Below are 22,494 nucleotides of genomic sequence, written 5' to 3'. Positions count from 1 at the left end.
GTACACTGCAAGGGCCAGGAAGCGAGCGGGCAAGATCATCTCTAACCCCTCTCACCCTGGCACAAACTCTTTGAATCACTTCCCTCTGGAAGGCGACTCCGGACTGTCAAAGCTGCCACAGCCAGACATAAAAACAGTTTTTATCCACGAGTCGTTGCTCTACTCAACAGCCAAAAATCTGTAGCATGCTTCACATGCTTGATCAATGGTGTTTTATCATTAATGTTTTATTATTATTAATGTTTAGTGTTTTCTAAGTCATTCGTAACTGTCACTGTATGTCATGTTGTTACTTGTGGGCAGAGCACCAAAGCAAATTCCTTGTATGTGAATACTTGGCCAATAAACTTACTTACTTACTTTTACACTAATGAAGGAAAATACTAATTCCCATTTACTCAGCACTATACATCTGAAGAGCCAAGATTATAACCGTTACAAATTAACTAATCACATTAGCAGAATCTTGTATTTTCATCGAGCATCTACAGATATTCATTTGATTGTCTTCCCTGCATCCAGCACATAGGCACACACATTCAAACATACCAGACACACTTAGGAGATGGGGTTATGGGGAGAAGGCAGGAGAATGGGGTTTTGAGGGAGAGATAGATCAGTCATGATTGAATGGCAGAGTAGACTTGATGGGCCGAATGGCCTAATTCTGCTACTATCACTTATGATCTTAGGCTCATATTTTGGCATACAACTTTATTCCCACACTTGTCACCCCGTTGTTTGGATGGGGATGCAAGTAGCGGGGAAATCATAACCCGAGTAAGAATGATTCACAATTTAATTTCACAAATCACTAAATTAATCATAATATGCCTCGGGTCGAGGCGGAGAATCAAATGCTGAAAAACTGCATGCTTACACTACAATTTCACTACACCAATTGGTGCATGTGATAATAAATGTCCTTTGTATCCTTATTTTTGGTCAATGGCTTCAGAAGATGTCTATAGTTGTCTGGCCTACACAACGGACGAACATAAACAAAGTAGTTATGGAACCAATAAATTGTGTTCCAGTTCTAATACTGTCCTTCATGGTGGTCTGGAGATGCAATATCAGAAACACTGAACGGGTAATCTACATTTGAGGATTTTTTTGTGACATTTTCTTAAGAAGGAGATTCTTGATTCGTAAGGGTGTCAGGGGTTACGGAGAGAAAGCAGGAGAAGGAAAGATAGATCAACCGTGATTGAATGGCGTAGTAGACTTAATTCTGCTCCTTGAACTTATGTAAGGAATACATTTTATGAACTGTATAACGCATCCAATAAGGACATGGGAAATAAACCCCAACATTATAAACTTGGCAATAAGTTAATTCTAGAAACTGAGTTTGTCATGGAATCAAAATATTGCAGTGCTAAAATAGGCAATTTCCATCATCAAATTCACATCTCTCTCTTAGAACCAAAAGTCCCATCTTGTGTTTTCCTTTAAACTTTAATGTTTCTCTTTCCTGCATAATCCATTAAAGAAAATTATAGTTCTGCATCAATAGTAATTAGAAGCAAAGTACAGATTGTCCCCAGGTTACGGATGGGTTCCTTTCCTGTGAACTGTTCATAACCTGAACAGTCCGTAGGTTAGAAATGCAAGTCAAGTTCCCACATGACAGAGAATGCATGCAGCCCCAGCATATCCATACCATCGGTCTTCCACACACTCGCTCGTATGTGCGATCTATACTTACGTTAGGTGTTGGTCACCTGGGGACCTGTAATGTACGTTCAAATCACTGCCTGTTAAGTTTTGTTTAAGTCATTCACTATTTTTTTGTCTTTCTAATAAGCTGCAAAACAATCTAGAATTCCCATCGATTGAAATCTCCAGCAGTGCGTCTTCAAGCTCCAAGTTCAGTTAAAACAGGCAGTCAGGTCATTGTACCATTCAATCCTACCAATGATATTCTGTGTCCTAATAATAAGATGCGAGGCACCCCATCATCAATGTGATAGTCACATGCTTGGCATAGGATCAAGTGTTTATGTGAATGATAAATTTGGTGCTCTTGACATGCAAAGTAAATGTATGCATATTTCCATATTCCCCCAAAAACATAAAGAATAACAGAGAATGTGTTTCTGAATCTGTTCTGCTCCTTAAATAACACAAATACATTGTGCAATCCAGTTAAACACAACAGAAAGTATTTCAAAAATGCTGGAGAAACTCAGCGGGTTAGGCAGCATCTATGGAGCGAAGGAAATAGGCAACGTTTCGGGTCGAAGTCTGAAGAAGGGTTTCGACCCGAAACGTTGCCTATCCAGTCTGAAGAAGGGTTTCGACCCGAAAGGTTGCCTTCGCTCCATAGATGCTGCCTCACCTGCTGAGTTTCTCCAGCATTTTGTCTACCTTCGATTTTCCAGCATCTGCAATTCCTTCTTAAACAGAAAGTATTTCCTTAGGATTGAAACATTTTTTTAAGCACAAATGCTTGACTTTTAAAAATGATGAATTGAACTAAAATCCCAACTGAGTTGAATTACTGTTTTCAAAAACTCAAACTTCAGTTTCATATGTCCTGGTCCAATTGTCCCATTTTAAAACACTGCTTACCCCTCAACTATCAATTGCTTAGCAAACGTAACTCGTGTGCTTAAATTTCACCATATCCACTCATTTTGCAGCCCCACATCAGCTGTAACTAAATGCCAAGTTCATTCTTCCCTTGCTCCATTACTGGCCCCATCTGTTTATCATTATTAAATGTGTATTTCTGCATTAAAATTTTAAGGTGTACGAGTTTCAAACAAAATGCGATTGGTAAAACAAGAAGAGAATATGCTTTTATAGCAAATATTTATTTGATAATAAAGTTTCCCACTGATAAATATGTTTGCAAAAGCACAATTATCCGTCTTGTTTGCTTACGTGACAAACAAAAATGATTATTTATCCACAAAATAAAATTTATGCAAATAAGATTTGTATTGGGTGTTTAGTTAAAAATAGATTGAGTGAAATCATAACACAAATTACCTGTATTCACTTTAACTGTGATATGCAGCCAACCTCCACACTATGGAGAAGGTGGGGGGGGGTGTCACCCCACAAAACAGACCATATATTGATTTGCCATGAAGCTGCATTGTCTGCATGTGCCTCAACGAAAGGAGAGTTGATAATTTTGTGACCCCAGTTCAATCCTGACCTTTGGTGCTGTCTATGTGGATTTTGCTCATTCTGCATGTCACCGCATGGGTTTTCTCCAGGTACGCCACGTTTTACAGCCGTGCAGGTTTGTAGATTAATTAATCTCTGTAAAATTGCCCCTAATGTATAGGGAGTGGATGAGAAAGAGGGATAACATAGAACTAGTGTGAATGGGTTGTCAATGGTTGGCGTGGACTTGGTGGGCTGAATGGCTTGTTTCTCTGCTGTATCTCTTAAACTAAACCTAGCTCTTTAATTTCTTCCAACAGTTTCTTTGCAATTTCTCAATAATACACTAATAGCTCTTTAATAAGAATGATTCAGGACAGAAAGGTTTAAATGACGATACAATTTCTATTTATTCTTTTATTTTTGAGGATTCAGCCACTATTGGTCCTCGATTAACTTGAACAAGGAAATTAATAGGCAATCCAACGTAGGTGGTTGAGAATTCAATAAAGTAATGGAGTAAATAAAAACTTATCTTTTCAATAAGAGTACAGAACAAGGGAACATTAAATTAGGTTTCAACTATTCAATGGTGAAATCGGGAGTCGCTCTCAGGAAAGAATCAAATGAGTTGTTTCAAAATCGAAACTGAAAGGCTTTTGTTGGTTGGGAATATTAAAGGTCAGAGAAACAAGGTGGGTCGATGAAGATAAGGGACTGAACTGAATGGTCCATCCTGTCCTGGTTATTCCTCGTTTTAGGAATTCCTGTATCCATTATTCATGGACAAAACTGAGATTACAACCTTAATTAATCACACATTGGCTGGACGGCATGCATTTCACATTCAGCTGTTCCTTTTTACAGATGATGTAAATCTGCATGTCTCTACAGAAAGGGTTTGGAAATAAACACATCAAATTTAGTGAAGCAAAAGCTAATTTTGAAAGTCAATTTTAGCACAAATAGATACATATTTGTGAAGTAGATTGTGAGAAATATGTGTGTTTTATCCACTACATCTGATACACGTACAGTGCTGCTGTTGGTCAGATGACAAATAAAACCACTTTGGGAAGTCTAATGCAAGGGTAAAGTATACGGTTGATGGCGAGACCTTTAACAGCATTGATATACAGAGGATATACGAAGTTCATAACTGCGTGGCAACACAGGTAAATCGAATGGTAAAGAATGCACATGTACGCTTGCCTTCATTGGTTAGGGCGATTGAGGACAAGTCATCCCACATTATTCCACTTTCTCAACTACTCCCTTCACAGAATAGGCTCCATTTATTGAGGCCAATTAACTTCCAAACCCGCACGTCTTTGTGATGTGGGAGGAAACCAGAACATCTCGGAAAAAATGGACACGGTCACAGGGAGAATGCGCAAACTCGGCACAGACAGCACGCGAGGCCAGGATCAAACCCGGACCTCTGGCAACTGTGAGGCACCAGCTCCACCAGCAGCATCACTGTGCCGCCGAGTTCATGAAAATGTGGGAAGAATAAAAAAGGGATTAATGTAGGATTATTGTAAATGGTTGGTTGATGGCTGGCACGTTTGATGGGCGAAAAGGGGGCCATTCCCCCACTGCATCTCTATTACTGTGCAGAGCATGTAGAGGGATCACAGTATTGCAGCATTTGTTCCCCAATGAAGAGGTGCAAGGAATGCCCCTGACCTGCCCATCTCAGCTTTAGTAAGAATATAATCCAAGGAAGGTGATGCATATCTTGTCCCAAACCTCTAAATGTAGAAATCCACATGTCTATGCATGGGTAAGGAATGTTCCCGGAGGAGAAGGCGAGTCTGCTTCCAAAACAGTAATTATACGACTGCGGTGGGAAACAAAAATTACCCATCTGGAAACATCAATCTATATTAGTTAATCTCATCTGTTTGCACATGGGGGCATAAAGGCCAAATCTAATCGTCAGCCGAAACACATGGTGACCATGATTTCCCAGAGAATTGCAACCAATGCATTCTCTTTGAAAGAACGGCACATGCTTCAAATAATATCCAATCTATCTGCATATAAAAATTCTAATAAGCAACCAATTAAAAAATCAATGTTTTTAAATACGTCAGAATACAGGGAAAATGCCCTGCTCGTTTTTCAAAACGTGGCTTAGAATATGATACAATTGCTGGAGAATATAGATGAAACATTCTAAAGATGTCACACCGGCTAGAGTGCAAAACCCCCTGCCTATCATGGGAAGGGTACTCCAGATTACATGCTGCAGTCAGTAAAACATGGCTTTGGTCCATAATCTTCTTCATAGCAATCAGAATTAGAAGTTCACATCATTGAACTTTATCGTACAAACAGTGCATTGTTTATATTTAATTCTTCCTTTTTCTCCTCTTTATCTATGCCACCCACCATCGAACAGCATAGTCTATAATAGTTGGAGAGAGGGTTAAGGATGTGTGGATGGATAAGGCAAAGGGTATCTGTCTAGAAAGTGAGGTCAGGGTTGTCACAGTGATAAGTTGCTGCAGAAGCCATCTGGTTGATAGGTTAATGAGGGAAGTTGGAGAAAGGCTGAGAGATGGAGGGGGAAGGGGAGAGGCCATGAGAAGGGAGAGAGAGAAGATAGTGGAGGATTTTAGAAAAACACCTTAAAGGAACATGTAAAAAGCTGTGAAATGCAGAGCAATGGGGAATGCCCAGCTGGTCAGCCAGTGTTGCTGGAGACAGCAAGAATGAAAAGCACAAAATATTCACTCTTCCTCTTCACAAATCTAAAGATTTCTGTCCACCAGCAACTGGCTGGCCTTTGGGCATCAGGACTCTTTCTTCCTTTCTCCTTAACATTTCTCAAAATATCCTGGAATATTTAATTCTGATGAACCTTGATGAATTTACAAGCTGATCACAGATGCTCGAGGAAGATGGAAAGTTTTGTTTAATGGTGTGATTTCTTGTGATCGCATTGCTCTATTGTTGAGATGATGTATAATTTTGTGTTGGTGCATTAAGATGATAATAACTCCCAGGCTATTTGTACGGTATTGATAAAAATCAAATAACATTCAATGTCAAGTCAAGTCAAGTTTATTCGTCACATACACATACGAGATGTGCAGTGAAATGAAAGTGGCAGTTGTTACAGTTATTGTAAAGAAAATTATCTTCATGGATTGAGATCTATAGTGAATCAATGTTTTTTCACGTTAAGTTTGGAGATACAGCATTGAAACATGCCCTTCGGCCTACCAAGTCTAAGCCGACCAACAATCATCCGCTCACTGTAAAGATGTTACAAAACTTACCTTCAGCAGCGCTGCAGTTCTGCCACTGGCCGTGTGCCTTTGAGGGGGCTGGAAGCAGGATTAAAATGCCGTTTTCTCCTGCCTGTCGGAGGCGGATTTCCTCGGGCTGCTAGCTGCCGAAGAATAATCGATCCGACTTCTGTTCCCGATTTTTTTTTTTTTTAAGCGCGAGACAATTTAATAATTTGATTAAAATAAAAAACGACTTCTAATGCCCTCAAGGCCTACAACGTGACGGATCGCAAGAACGGGACAAAACAAAGTGTAAGTTATTTATTTTACATATAAACTTGCATCTTGGGATGGCTTTAATCTGATTTTACATTGCGAAAATGTAAATTGGGCCCCATATGAATCGGCAGTGTTTTTCCTGCCAATTTGGAGTTCAAATTTACCGCAAATGCAACGTTCCAATCAATCGCGTTCCAGAAAAACCCACTCGCAAGATGATTTAAATGGGTTTTATTTGGACAATCATGTCTTAAGAGCATCTAAATAGTCTATATTTGGTGTTATTGTCTACCCATAGTCAATATTTTTATACTAAATATTAGTTTTAGTCCCATGCATTGTGCAAAAAAATAAAAAAAATTATTATATTGAGTGGATGTTTCTAGATTAATTTTTGGGAATTAATTTTAAATTCCTTCCATCTGGCATGTAAATTCATGACAGTGAGATTTAAAAATTATGTTATATTGTAAATTCTTGTGTAAATGGGATTAGTTTGTTATTTGGATACTTGGGCTATTTAAAAAATATATCCTTTTCTTAAGAAATGGAATCTACAGGACATTCTTAATGGGAAAGTAGTGGGCAGAAAGGCATGTCATGCGTGGTTTGAAGAGCAAAAAAGTTGTAGTTTACAATGCCAAAATTAAAAAGTTGAGGAAAAACAAGGTGTACAGAGTGGCTTATTGGTTACAATCTGAGGAGTATGATGATGCTACTGATTATGATATGCCAATGTACCAGCTAGCAACTGATCTTCTCCATAAAGACTTGGTCTATTGCTAGAAATTGTAATTTATTTATCTGTTACGGACTTACAGCATATAATACAATAATATTAAAGTTCTGATCTTGAGAATATCACATTATTGAATTTTCAAGGCAGTCTGGGTGTTTATTACTATTTCCGTCACAACGGTCAATTTTGGAATTAGCTACAATTGGGTAATTAACTAATTATATGCTTTAATTTCAGGTCATCCAAGTAAGATGTTTTATATTTGTTTCAGAATGCTTCAATCTATAAAAAGTGAAAATTTCATTCAGTTCCCTTAATTTTTAAGAAAGTTATGGGCTTTTGACTGTCCTCGATCACAGCTTTTGTGTTAAGTCAATGCAAAAGCAATAGGGAACAAGATGCTAATTTCCGAGTATGAAAATGGCCATAATATTTTTAATACTGAAGATATGAAAGTGAATTAGGTGTAAAATTAAACTTCTTTTTATGCTTTATCTGATGGGATAAATTGCAGACTTGATTTTTAAAATCTCAAAATGTAGTGACGTTGCTACTCACTGGTTCTGTGTGATCCCAGTTTTGCATCCTACACATTAGGGGGAATATACAGAGGCCAGATAACCAACAAACCTGTATGTCCTTGGAATGTAGGTGGGAATCCGTAAAAGCAGGAGAAAAACAACGCAATTACAGAGAGAATGTGCAGACTCCACACAGACAGCACCCACAGTCAGGATCGAACCCGGGTCGGGTGCTGTGAGGTAGCAACTCTGCACCACTGTGTTTAGAATGATGCCAATTCATCATTCTCCTTTGGATGCACATCTAGTTTCAATCACCTGAGCCCCTTCCTTCCGAGTTTATTGTTGCCTCAGCTGACCACATGTACACTGAAAGTTTACAGCGGCAAAATGACTGAATTCGTTCACTCAATTTCAAACTTTTATATTGATGTGGTAATGGTTTTAAATTTGTAAGTATTTCCAACACTCGAAGCTTCACTAAAAAAGTGCTTCCTAATAATCTAACTTCACTTTAAAAATACCACACACATTTGCGGGTAGATTTATCCAAAAATCAAGCAGAATTATTCTGACAGTTTGATGGCAATAGAGTTATATTGTATTGTAGAAAAGGGTTAAAGAAATTAAGGTGAATTAAATAAAGTGATCTAGTTTGACAAATGGAAATAGAAAGTGTGGTCCAACAGAGAAGATTTATGTGGAATGCAATCAATGGGGTGATGTTGGATTGTTCTGACAAAAACAGACGTCAACAGAATGGGCTAAATGATGAAACTGATTCTTGAACATTGCAACAACTTTTGCTTCCACTCGCCTAAAATGAGACCAGGCCAAAATATTGATTGTGTTTATAATACTGGTTCTAGATAATACAGAATTGCATCCAACCAACCTATGACCACAGAGTCTGAAAATGGTCCCGACCCAAAACATCACCTATCCATGTTCTCCAGGGATGGTGCCTGACCCGCTGAGTTATTCCAGCACTTTGACTTTTTTTTGTAAATTGCATCTGCAGTTTCTTGTATATATCTCCATCCCCTTTGCAGTCAAAACTTCAATTATTTAATGTTTTTTATAACAGTTTGCTGTATTGTCCCATCTGTTTTGTTCCAATTTTGGAAATGACTAGTGCTGTTGGGCATAGCGTCTAATTTCATTGCACCGATATTATTCTTTGTGATCCTGTTGCATATGCATTGGGTGGCAAAGTACACCAAATATACGTTCAAACAAAGAATGCTTTAGGTGTGTTTTTTTGTGTAAACCAGCATCTGCAGTTCCATGTATCCAACCGACGAGCACACTCCTTTCACCTCAGGCAATATTTAACAAAGTTTGAGACATATATTTTTTTCTTTCCTTCACTTACTTTCAGGGAGGAAGAGTGGATTTTTGTGCTCCTCTGGTGATTAACATCACTGCACGATCTCCAGAGCTAAGATAATCTTCCAGCACACAGTCATACAGCGTGGAAATAGGCCCTTCAGCCCAACTTGCCCACACCGGCCAACATGTCCTATCTACACTAGTCCCACCTGCCTGCGTTTGGCCCATATCCCTCTAAACCTATCCTATCCATGTACTTGTCCAAATGTTTCTTAAGCATCGCGATAGCACCTGCCTCAACAACCTCCTCCGGCAGCTGATCCTTTAATAAGGTTCCTATTAAATATTTCCTCCTCACCATATCATATTGATGATAAGAGCTGTTGAACACTATTGAAGGTCCAGTTCTCCATGATCCTATTCTTTTCTGTGGAAATGATATCTAACTCACCACACTAATAAAGAATAAATGCGGACAGTCTTATCAATGTGTTTTCCCAAGACTAGCCAGATGCAGGAAACCTAAAAATGTCATTTCAGACCGAGGTCTCCAGACACTGTAACAAGAACTATGACTCAACAGTATCTTAACAACTACTGATGAAATTTACATACTATTTTTTATTTTTGTTCACATTTCAATTTAACATTTTACAGGCTGCATCTTTTTGAGTTCAGATTAAAAGTGGGAACAGTCAAACAAAATATTTTGACTGATCAAACTAACCAAATTCTACACCGTGTGAGTAAATTCAGAATATCAGAACAAGACTTCATGTGTTGTAAAAACATAATTTAGGAAAATAATATTTTGCAGACATTTTTGTTTACACAAAAAGAAATCTGCGTCTATAGAACGAGTCAAATTTTGAGAGTTTATTTAAATTTCCATTAATTAATTTATGATTTTCAACCTTGACAAAGTCCGTACAGATCCACCACCGATTTTCCAGCACCCTTGGTTCCAGATTCTTTCTGGATTATTTGTTTTGCCAGACCAACCGAGATCACAGCCTTTGTGGGCCAAACAAAATTGGCGAAAACCTAATGTGCCGGCTCTGGCTGGGCCGGAGTTCCAGAGCCCTGGCCGCAGGGGGCAAATTCAACCCACCGATTGGCGCGGAAGTCCCGATCATGTCGAGATCAGCCGCCACATCCAGTTTAGGTGCTACATCTTGGGGGGGGGGGATTTTGTCCAGATCTTGGGGACCACCAGTTGTTTGAGAAACATTGGTGGACCTGTGGATAGTTTTCATTGTCATTTTTGAAATGTGCAAAGTTCTTACTGCAAGTTAACTAATGGGATTCCCAATGACCATGCAGCTGTTGTTTTTTTATAAAATGTAGCAACCAAAGATAGGGTTGTCAATTTTCATTTTCTGTTTCCCCCAACTCACTGCTGGAAAACAGTTCCTTTGATGCTGAGAATAACCCCCAAGCTGCACAGTTGTAATCGGGAAGTTGTAAAAAGGGGAAACTTTCAAGCAGAAAACTACAACATAATAACAGCATGCGAATGGTGCAAAAGAATGCTTTTTCTATTCAGGCAAACCACAGACCAAATATCAGAAATGACAACATAATCTCAGCCACCCAGTGCAAACCATGCATTCAGACTCTACAATTATTACCCTATTTCTGTGCATGTTTTTTGAGGGAAGAAATGGGCATTTAGCAGGAAGATTTTGTATTTTGATACAAGCTTGCTGAAATGTTTGTGGTGCTCAGCACGCTCACAGACTGCACCAATTAGGGGATGCCTACCAATGATCTAAAGGGTCCATTCATCCACAAACTGGTCACTCTTCAGTTGGCAATACTATACTTAACAAAAAAAAGGGATCAAAGGGAATGCTTAACATTAAAAGATTACCACTGCAAATTGCCCAAATGATAGTAAACATTTCATTTCTTTGCTTTTCTATTTTAATCCGAAATCTTGAAAATAAATCTGTTTACTCACAATACATAAACAGAAAAATAATCTAAAAGGGGATTAAAATCTGAAGCAATAAAATACTGAAAATCCACTGTTGAAAAAAATGAAAAATAGTTTAACCAAAGCAGGACCATTAAGTTATCGATGAATGATTGGTAGGAATGTTTATAAACTTAAATTCACACATACATCAAACGAGATCTATTTTCATATTAACTTCTTTTTTTTTTGTTTAAATAGGATTTTCTAAAATGGGTAGACCATAGAACAGTACAATACAGGAACAGGCCCTTTGGCCCACAATGTGCGTGCCAAACATGAGGCCAAGACCAACTTTTATTGGGCTGTACATAACCCACGTCCCTCCATTCCCTGCAGATCAATATGCCTTTCCAAAAGTTTCTTAAATGCCACCATCATATCCTCCTGCACTACCACTTCTGGCAGAGCGTTCTATGTACTCACCATCCTCTGTGTTAAAAAAAAACTTATCCCGCACATTTCCTTTACACTTTGCCATGGTATTGAATCAGAAAAACATAATTGCAACCTTGAAGAGATCCCACCCAAAATGTCACCTGTCCATTCCCTCCCCAGATGTTGCCTGACCCACTGACTTATTCCACACTTTGTGTTTTGCTCAAGATTCCCACATCTGTAGTTCAGTGTGTCTCTATAACTACAACCTTATTCTGCTATCCTTAAAATTCATTCAAAGATAATTGAAAATATGCCAGGTCATTACCTTTCCAATAAACATAGGAAAACTATAATTGTGGGTAAAATTAATGTTATCGAATAGCCAATTCATGGAACATTCCAAACTGGAAATGATTGCCCAATCATTTGGATGGCAATCTTTCCAGTTAAAGGAACGACATTCCTCCAATTGCCAGTCATCAAATTCCTTGGCAAGTCATCCTAAAGGGTTGAAAAAGGCACATACCCTGATAACATTTAAGGACTATTTGGATGAGTATTGTAAATGCCATTACATAGAAGGCCAAGGGCAAAGTGCTGCAAGATGAGGTTAGTTTTGAGATACACCTTTAGAAAGTAGATGAGGAGTAATTTCTTTAGCCAGAGGGTGGTGAATATGTGGATTTCATTGGCACGGACGGCTAGGGAGGTCGTCATTGCGTATTTTTAAGGTGGAGATTGATCGACAGGTTCCTGATTAGCAATGGTGTCAAAGGCCATGGGGAGAATGCAGGAGAATGGGGTTAAGAGGGAAAGATAGCTCAGCCATGAGTGAATGTTGGAGTAGACTCAATGGGCCAAATGGCCAAATCTGCTCCTATGACATGAAGGTACTTGATAGCCAGCATTGATAAGGTGTGAGGAATAAATCAAGGAAATAATAGAAAACTTAATATTTTTAATGAAATGATTCACCTAACTGAGGAGACATGGAATGATTCCTGAAATAAATGGTTTGTCTTACGAGTTGAAATTAAGCAAGATTGGCCTACTGGTGTTCAGATGAATGTGACAATTCTGAGAGAGATTGACAGGGAAGATGCTGAAAGTCTGAAGAAGGGCCTCGACCCAAATCATTCATTCTCTCCAGAGATGTTGCCTGGATGCTCTCCAGAGATGTTGCCTGGATGCTCTCCAGAGTTACTCCAGAATCTTGTGTTTTTGCTGTAAGGAAATTTCCCCCGAGTCTGGAATTGCGAGGAACGACAGGAAATCAGGAGCAAATGCTACAGATATTTAACCAAATACACAAATTACAAATTTCATTTGCAACTTTCTCATTTAAAAAATTCTTATTCCATTCCTGTACTCACAGAATTATAAATCTTTGGCATTCCCTGTTCCAGATTCCTGTGGATGCTCCAATATTGAAAATATTTTAGGCTGAAACTGATGATTTCCAGTATCGAGGAAAGCAGAGGTCAGGGGAATAAGGCAAGAAAATGATCCAGACAGGATCAGCAATGATCTGGCTGAATGAAGGTGAAATTTTAGGACCTATGCATTCATGAATTATTGTGGAAGATAGACACAAAATGCTGGAGTAACAGCGGGACAGGCAGCATCTCCGGAGAGAAGGAATGGGTGACTTTTCGGGTCGAGACCATTTTTCTGACTGCCTTCTTTCTATCCTGTTCTCCAATTAATTTTACCAATAGTTACACCTTGTGGGCAGCACGGTGGCGCAGTGGTGGAGTGCTGCCTTATAGCGGCATTGATCCAAGTTCGATCCTGACTGTGGGTGCCGTCTGTATGGAGTATGGAGGGATATTCAATATTCAGGAGGGATAGACAGAAAGGAAAAGGAGGTGGGGTAGCGTTGCTGGTAAGAGAGGAGATTAAAGCAATATAAAGGAAGAACATTAGCTTGGAGGATGTGAAATTGACATGGGTAGAGCTGCGAAACACAAAGGGGCAGAAAACGCTAGTGGAAGTTGTGTACAGGCCACCTAACAGTAGTAGTGGAGTTGGGGGATGTACTCAAACAGGAAATTAGAAATGCGTGCAACAAAGGTAAAACAGTTATAATGGGTGACTTCAATCTACATATAGATTGGGTGAATCAAATTAGCAGGGGTGCTGAGGAAGAGGATTTCTTGGAATGTATGCGGGATAGTTTTCTAAACCAACATGTAGCAGAACCAACGAGAGAACAGGCTATTCTAGACTGGGTATTGAGTAATGAGGAAGGGTTAGTTAGCAGTCTTGTTGTGAGTGGCCCCTTGGGCAAGAGTGACCATAATATGGTTGAGTTCTTCATTAGGATGGAGAGTGACATTGTTAATTCAGAAACAAGGGTTCTGAACTTAAAGAAAGGTAACTTTGAGGGTATGAGACGTGAATTGGCCACGATAAACTGGCAATTGATTCTTAAAGGGTTGACGGTGGATATGCAATGGAAGGCATTTAAAGACTGCATGGAGGAACTACAACAATTGTTCATCCCAGTTTGGCAAAATAATAAATCAGGGAAGGTAGTGCATCCGTGGATAACAAGGGAAATCAGGGATGGTATCAAAACAAAAGATGAAGCATACAAATTAGCCAGAAAAAGCAGCCTACCAGAGGACTGGGTGAAATCCAGTCCAGCAGAGGAGGACAAGGGGATTAATTACGAAAGGGAAAATAGATTATGAAAGAAAACTGGCAGGGAACATAAAAACTGACTGCAAAAGTTTTTATAGATATGTGAAGAGAAAAAGATTAGTTAAAACAAAAGTAGGTCCCTTGCCGTCAGAAACAGGTGAATTGATCATGGGGAATAAGGACATGGAAGACCAATTGAATAACTACTTTGGTTCTGTCTTCACTAAGGAAGACATAAATAATCTGCCGGAAATAGCAGGGGACCGGGGGTCAAATGAGATGGAGGAACTGAGTGAAATCCAGGTTAGCCGGGAAGTGGTGTTAGGTAAATTGAATGGATTAAAGGCCAATAAATCCCCAGGGCCAGATAGGCTGCATCCCAGAGTATTTAAGGAAGTAGCACCAGAAATAGTGGATGCATTAGTGATAATTTTTCAAAACTCTTTAGATTCTAGAGTAGTTCCTGAGGATTGGAGGGTAGCTAATGTAACCCTTTAAAAAGGGAGGGAGAGAGAAAACGGGGAATTACAGACCAGTTAGTCTAACATCGGTAGTGGGGAAAATGCCAGTCAGTTATTAAAGATGGGATAGCAGCACATTTGGAAAGTGGCGAAATCATTGGACAAAGTCAGCATGGATTTATGAAAGGTAAATCATGTCTGACAAATCTTATAGAATTTTTCGAGGATGTAACTAGTAGAGTGGATAAGGGAGAACCAGTGGATGTGCTATATCTGGACTTTCAGAAGGCTTTCGACAAGGTCCCACATAAGAGATTAGTATGCAAACTTAATGCACACGGTATTGGGAGTTCAGTATTGATGTGGATAGAGAACTGGCTGGCAGACAGGAAGCAAAGAGTAGGAGTAAACGGGTCCTTTACAGAATGGCAGGCAGTGACTAGTGGGGTACCGCAAGGCTCAGTGCTGGGACCCCAGCTATTTACAATATATATTAATGATCTGGACGAGGGAATTGAATGCAACATCTCCAAGTTTGCGAATGACACGAAGCTGGGGGGCAGTGTTAGCTGTGAGGAGGATGCAAGGAGGCTGCAAGGTGACTTGGATAGGTTGGGTGAGTGGGCAAATGCATGGCAGATGCTGTATAATGTGGATAAATGTGAGGTTATCCACTTTGGTGGCAAAAACAGGAAAGTAGGCTATTATCTGAATGGTGGCAGATTAGGAAAAGGGGAGATGCAACGAGACCTGGGTGTCACGGTACACCAGTCATTGAAAGTGGGCATGCAGGTGCAGCAGGCAGTGAAGAAAGCGAATGGTATGTTGGCATTCATAGCAAGAGTATTTGAGTATAGGAGCAGGGAGGTTCTACTGCAGTTGTACAGGGTCTTGGTGAGACCACACCTGGAGTATTGCGTACAATTTTGGTCTCCTAATCTGAGGAAAGACATTCTTGCCATAGGGGGAGTGCAGAGAAGGTTCACTAGACTGATTCCTGGGATGTCAGGACTTTCTTATGAAGAAAGACTGGATAGACTCGGATTGTACTCGCTAGAATTTAGGAGATTGAGGGGGGATCTTATAGAAACGTACAAAATTCTTAAGGGACTGGACAGGCTAGATGCAGGAAGATTGTTCCCGATGTTGGGGAAGTCCAGGACAAGGGGTCACAGCTTAAGGATAGAGGGGAAATCCTTTAGAACCGAGATGAGAAAAACATTTTTCACGCAGAGAGTGGTGAATCTCTGGAACTCTCTGCCACAGAAGGTAGTTGAGGCCAGTTCATTGGCTATATTTAAGAGGGAGTTAGATGTGGCCCTTGTGGCTAGAGGGATCAGGGGGTATGGAGAGAAGGCAGGTATGGGATACTGAGTTGGATGATCAGCCATGATCATATTGAATGGCAGTGCAGGCTCGAAGGGCCGAATAGCCTACTCCTGCACCTATTTTCTATGTTTCTATGTTAATTTGGAAAACCAAATAGATTTTGATTAACGAACCAATGATAGACACAAAATGCTGGTGTACCTCAGCGGTTCAGGCAGCATCTCTGGAGTTAAAGCATAGGAAATGTTTCGGGTTGGAACCCTTCTTCAGACTTAATTAATGAACCTGCAGGTTACTTGCAGTTACAGCGCATCAAGCTGCAAACAGAATGATATGTTGACCAGCAGTCTCCCTTTTGGATAGAGTTGCACCACCATCTGGTGTAATGGGCTGAAACTTAATTACCTGGTTCAGAAGAACCATTGACAAGGTCTTCTTTACAACCATTATTTTCTTGGATATTGCTGTGTGGCACACTAGATCGTGCTGGAGCACTAGAACCTAATGCATCAGTCTTCTTGCTCCAAAACTGGGCTCAGCACAGAGTAACACAGAGTAACTGAGCTTAGCTGAGGGGGGCGGGGGGGATCTGCTTATGAAATTTGACGTATTCATATCTTGACATCATGGAAAATCAAGCATAATATATTCAACAAACGCAAACTGCAACTGAGATTTGAATGGAGTTGCCAACCTAGATGGAAAAGATAAATGAAAGTGTTTTCCTCTCCATTTTATTCCATGTTTTAATGTTTATCAATTAACTTAGTTATAAGATAGTTAAATAAAATGATTTTTTTTTCAATAATTAGCTTTCTTTAATTATCTAAATCTATTTCAACAGCTTTTACATTTCTTAAATTATTCTCATCAGTGTTTTGTTTCTTCATTTATTGGCCTGTTTGCAAGTAGATGTTGTTAGCTATTCCTAATAATAGAATATAGGACAGTATAGAGTAGGAATAGGCCCTTGGCCCACAATTTGTTTGATGAACAAGATGCTAGGATAAACTGATCTTCCTGCACATGATCCATTCTCCTCCATTCCCTGCATAACTACATGCCTATCTAAAAGCCACTTCAACACAACTATTGCCCTTTTAAACGGCACTATCATATATTTAAATGCCACATCATACAATTTACCTCCTTTTCAAAGCATTGTGGAAGAGCAAAGAAGTTAAGTGTTATATTGTATTTTATTGTGGTCCATATTTCTCACCACTTGGCATAATTAAAACAAATTATCTGTCCATTATCACCATCTTTGTACAAGCTTGTTTTGTGCACATTGATTGAAGCATTTCCCACACATTATAAACAATGGTTCAATATAAAGGCTTCACGACCAGTTAAACAATTTCAGACAATCAGAAGTCATGGTTAAGATGCTCTGTAAATGTGTTTATTTCCCCTTTTATCATCGATCCTTCTTCTTATATACAGAGCTTGATCCTGTCCCTGCAATCACTAACTGATAATTTTTTTCCTCCAAAATTTCTACTAATTTCTCTTCAAACATTTCCAGACAGATTTATTTGCTGAAATCCCAATCTTTGGGAGGTAAACTGTCACTTGGAGCCACTCAAGGATCCATCTTCAACCTCACCTTGGGTTTGGTCCCTTCTTCAGACGTCTTGAGACTTCTTGAGTCTGAAGATGGGTCCCGGCCTGAAACATCATTCATCAGTTTTCTCCAGAGATGTTGCCTGCACTCCAGGCACTGAGAGACTCCAGCGCTTTGAGTCTATCTTAGGTATATACCAGCATCTGCACTTCCTTTCTACACACTTAACCTCACCTTGCTCCTCTAGTCTAGCTCTCAGCTACATCGTCCATGGCCAAAACCCGATTTCACCTCAATGGAGATAAAAGGAACTGCGGATGCTGGTGTACAAAAAACCCAACAAAGTAATGGAGTAACTCAGCAGGTCAGGCAGCATCTCTGGAGAACATGGATAGATGGCGGGACCTTTCTTTAGTCTAATCCAAAACATCACCTATACGAAAGGTTCTCCAGAGATACTGCCTGACCCTCTGAGTTACTGCAGCACTTTCTGCCTCAATAGCTCTTTGTTCCCTCACACTGCTTTTTCAACATCCTTTTGACGAAACGTCAGAGAAAACTGAATAAGAGCTACGAAAAGGTATCATAATAGAGTGAAAACATAAAACCATGTCAATAGTCAGCCCGCCATGCAGCATCTGTGGAGAATCAATTAATGTTTTAGGTCTGGAACATTCAGCAGAAACTGGGAAAGAAACAAGTTAGGTAGCAGAGGGGGGGACCTGAAACGTTAACTGTAGATTTTTTTGTTTAATTTAGTTTAGTTTAGAGATACAGTGTGGAAATAGGCCCTTCGGCCCACCGGGTCCGCGCCGACCAACGATCCCCGAACACAAACACTACCCTACACACTAGGGTCAATTCACAATTTTTGTGAGTCTTTGGAGTGTGGTGGAATTCGGAGCACCCGGAAAAAAACCCATGCTGCCACGGGGAAACCAACAAACTCCGTAGAGACAGCACCCATAGTCAGGATCGAACCCGGCTCTCTGGTGTAAAAAGGCAGCATCTCTACCGTTGCGCCACCGTGCTGCACGTTTTTGTGGCAGAAAGAAAATGTTGCCCAACCTGTAACCATGCCAAACCCCAACCTATATAACAGCTAACAGACAAAAATTATGAGGGTGTTTTGGATTAGAAATCTATGGAAGTGAATATCGCAAGTGTAATAAAAGTAAAGGGTGAAAAATAAAAAACTAAGGAAGAGGATTTGCCATTCAGTTAAAACTGCAGCTTGTCAGTCAAATATACCCGTGTACACAATCTGACAAATTTGTTCCTGGCTAGGTTATTAAGTGTAGTTAGAGAACCACCTAATGGCTCATATCTGCCACTGCATCGTTCCTCTTGAACAAAGAAAGGCACGTGATAGGTTTTTGCACATTCAATGCACGACATCTCCTGGTTAGTTAGTTGTTCAAAGCAAAAGGTGTTTAATCAATAGCTGACAATAGTGAAAATTGTCATTTAATTTAGAATTCAACAGGATTAAATGAGTTGAATGTAGTTCACACTGTTTTTACACTCAACTCATTCTGAACATTCACAAAAAGTTGCAATGCTAAACCAATCAACATTGCAGAACGAGAGAAGGGCTGCTATATCAGAATACTCACCCTGTCAGAGGCTAACAAAGGTTGAGAACTAATACTGGAGAGAAGGAATGGGTGACGTTTCAGGTCGAGACCTTCAGACAGAAGAAAGGTCTCGACCTGAAATGTCACCCATTCCTTCTCACCAGAGATGCTGCCTGTCCCACTGAGTTACTCCAGCTTTTTGTGTCTATCTTCGGTTTAAACCAGCATCTGCAGTTCCTTCCTACACAGAGAACTAGTACTAGTCATTTCCAAAATTGGGACAAAGCAGCAAGATTTGAGTGCCAGAAAATTGCAAGGAGATAATATTTAGGTACAAGGAACAGCAGATGCTGATTTACAAAAAAGACAAAGCGCTGGAGTAACTCAACGGGTCAGGAAGCATCTCTGAAAACATGGCTAGATGATTTTCCGGGTCGGGACCCTTCTTCAGACTCAGTCTGAAGAAGAGTTCCGACCTGAAATGTCACCTAGTAATATTCACCAGAGATGCTGCCTGACCCGCTGATTTGCCTGACAGCAATATTTTAGTCTTTGTTAGGAGATGACAGTTGATGTTTTCAGTACAAAAAGGTCTTTATATTGAAGATTAAGTTAATGCAATGAATTGTATATTTGGAGAGGAGATATGTGGAGGGCAGAGTGCTCAACCATTGAAGAGCTGGGCAAATAAGAGAACGAGGAGAGGGCCAGAGGTGAAAGCAAGAGGAGGGTGGGGAGAAAACAGCTAAAATGGAGAGAAGTTGCAAGTAGGGTGGGTAGGCAACGGGGACAAAAGCAATAAGAAATAGCGCCGAGTGAAAGAAGGAGCTTAAATCATGAGGATAATCCACACACCAAAAATAAAAACCTGAATCCGCCATAAAGGGAAGCAACATACATTTTTGACAGAAGGAAAGGAAAACCAAATAGTTGACAGACATGGGAGATAATTATTGTTTATCAATCATTGATGATAATAGTTCTCTGGGCATCAACATTTGTTTATTGCAACCCAAGGCCTTTCATATGTCTTTTAAGACCAACTTTCATAAATAAATATTTTTGACAATCAGGACACTGGATATCAAATGGACCCGAGGGCTGAAGTGCCCTTGGTTTCCTTTGTCCTCTATTGTTCTGTTCGTTAGATGCAATTCCATCTTATCGGTTTTCTCTGTACTCAAATGAATTTGAGATCACCGCCCTCAGGGTTCAAGAACTAGGTGATGAATGGATAAGATTGTGCAAAATTCACTTTCCACCTATGGAGCCATGTACCGCAACCGGCAATGATACCTGTGCAAGGGCACTTACAGTAAGGCAGGCAGCACAGTGCTGGGGTAAAATACGTGCACTCAGCCAAGTGAATCAGTTTTGCACAATGAATTTCCAAGGCAGCTATTTGACACACAAGGACAGTTGTATTTATATTTTCTTGCAAATAACAAACATTTTCTTACAAAAGTACATTGTGGCGTCAGCTGATGGTCAGTCCACTTATGGTCGAACCCTCGTCAGTGGTTATGAGGGCTGTCATATGACATCATGAGTTAAGGGGAGTGTCCTAGTACATAAGCAGATCTCACCTGGAGACCATGAGTCGACAGGTAGCTGAGCTCAAAACACCCTCGCTCAGCTACAGCAGCAATGACAATATGTTAGACCAAACGTGTATGTATTTCGAACCTATTATGTCTGAATAAAGCAACTGTTTATTCACCATGTTTGGTGCCTCTGCAACATAATGACAAACAAGTACATAAGGAAATAAGGAAAAAAAATACCTGTTTTTCTTGGAACGTTCATCCTTTCCTCGTTTGACTCCAAATATCCTGGTGATTAGCGCACTGAACAGCAACGTGGAAGAGTTTCGTACCTAGTGGTTCAGAGCAAAGATAAAAGCAAAGAGGCTGAGGGGTGATTTCATAGAGGTGTATAAAATCATAAGGGGATTAGATATGGTGAATGCACTGTCTTTTTCTCAAGGTATGGGAATAAAGAACTAGAGGACATGTGAGAGGGGCAAGATTTGAAAGCAAGCTGAGAGGCAACCTTTTCCACTCAGAGGGTGGTGGGTATGTTGAACAAACTGCCAGGGGAGGTAGGTACGAACCTGCACAGTGTGTAAAAGACATTTGGACAGGTACATGGATAGGAAAGGCTCAGAGGGGTATGGGCCAAACATGGGCAAATTGGATTAGCTTAGGTGGGGCATCATGGACAGCATGGACAAGTTGTGCCGAAGGCCATGTTTCCATGCTGTATCTCTCTATAAACATTACCGAGTGTACAGAGCTATCCTTGTACATTTATTCACCTTTACATTACCGGTATCTGTCCCTTAAACCTCCACATACTTAAAAACAATTAAGGACGTCAAATTTTATCATTATGTAAGGTATTTAAGACATGTCACTTCCTATTTATTTCAGCATAGATTTAGAGAAATAGATGTTTGGTAAGAAGGAATAAAGTGAAATACAACTATTTTCATTGTTTTAATGCACCTCTGAACAGTTCATCCAAACAAAATGCATCTGGCAACAATGGGCCATTATGGGCTCCGCCCTTCCTTGGTCATCTGTTGCTAGCCCTGCTTTGTTCCGGCCTTTTCCTACCTCCAGTTGCCTCCCCTCTACTCTCGGTCTGAAGCAGGGTCTCAGCCTGAAATGTCACCAACCCTTTTTCTCTGGAGATGCTGCCTGACCCGCAGAGTTACTCCAGCACTTTCTGTCTCTCTTCTGCCAAAAAAGGCAGTGGAGGCCAATTCAGTGGATGGTTGTAAGAGAGAGTTAGATTTCGCTCTTCGGGCTGAATGAATCGAGGGATATGGGGAGAAAGCAGGAACAGGGTACTGATTTTAAATGATCAGCCATGATCATATTCAATGGCATTGCTGGCTCGAAGGGCCTACTCCTGCACCTATTTTTCTATGTTTCTATCTTCAAAAAGCTTCTCCAGCTGTGCTGCACTCCCTCGGTATTGCCCTGTAGCAGCAGCATGGATTTGAGCTGAAGACACTGAAGAGGAATGTGAACCTTTGACCGTCATGGTCATAAATGAAAGCATCTGCTCTGTGCCAAGTAAGATTGCCAGCTTTAGCAATAGTTTTTGCCAAATTAGGTATATTTTTGTTCCGTGCAGGTTCCTGCTATTTAGGAATTAGAATGACTATCCAAAACCATTTGGATCTCTGAAGCTGGCAAAAGATAGAGATTGGATTTGAATCCAGAAGTGATGTGTGTGCGTGTTCATCAACTCCACCAATTATTCAGCTTTAAACAAGTACCAGGTCTAAATTTCAGAGAATTTGGGCTAA

General features: G+C 40.1%; 1 protein-coding gene across 2 annotated transcripts in view; it reads right to left on the bottom strand.

Moving 5' to 3' along the window:
- thada (THADA armadillo repeat containing) overlaps nt 1-22,494 on the bottom strand; it is a 350,054-nt gene that overhangs the window by 214,058 nt on the left and 113,502 nt on the right. For both annotated transcript variants that reach the window (XM_033025547.1, XM_033025548.1), the window contains one exon: nt 20,960-21,051. In XM_033025547.1, coding sequence (XP_032881438.1) covers nt 20,960-21,051 — 92 coding nt within the window. The remainder of the gene's footprint in view (nt 1-20,959; nt 21,052-22,494) is intronic.

This window comes from Amblyraja radiata, chromosome 8, assembly GCF_010909765.2.
Source record: "Amblyraja radiata isolate CabotCenter1 chromosome 8, sAmbRad1.1.pri, whole genome shotgun sequence".
NCBI classification, from domain to species: Eukaryota; Metazoa; Chordata; class Chondrichthyes; order Rajiformes; family Rajidae; genus Amblyraja; species Amblyraja radiata.
The sequence above is the reverse complement of the archived record's forward strand: the minus strand, read 5'-3'. Positions and strand labels throughout refer to the sequence as shown.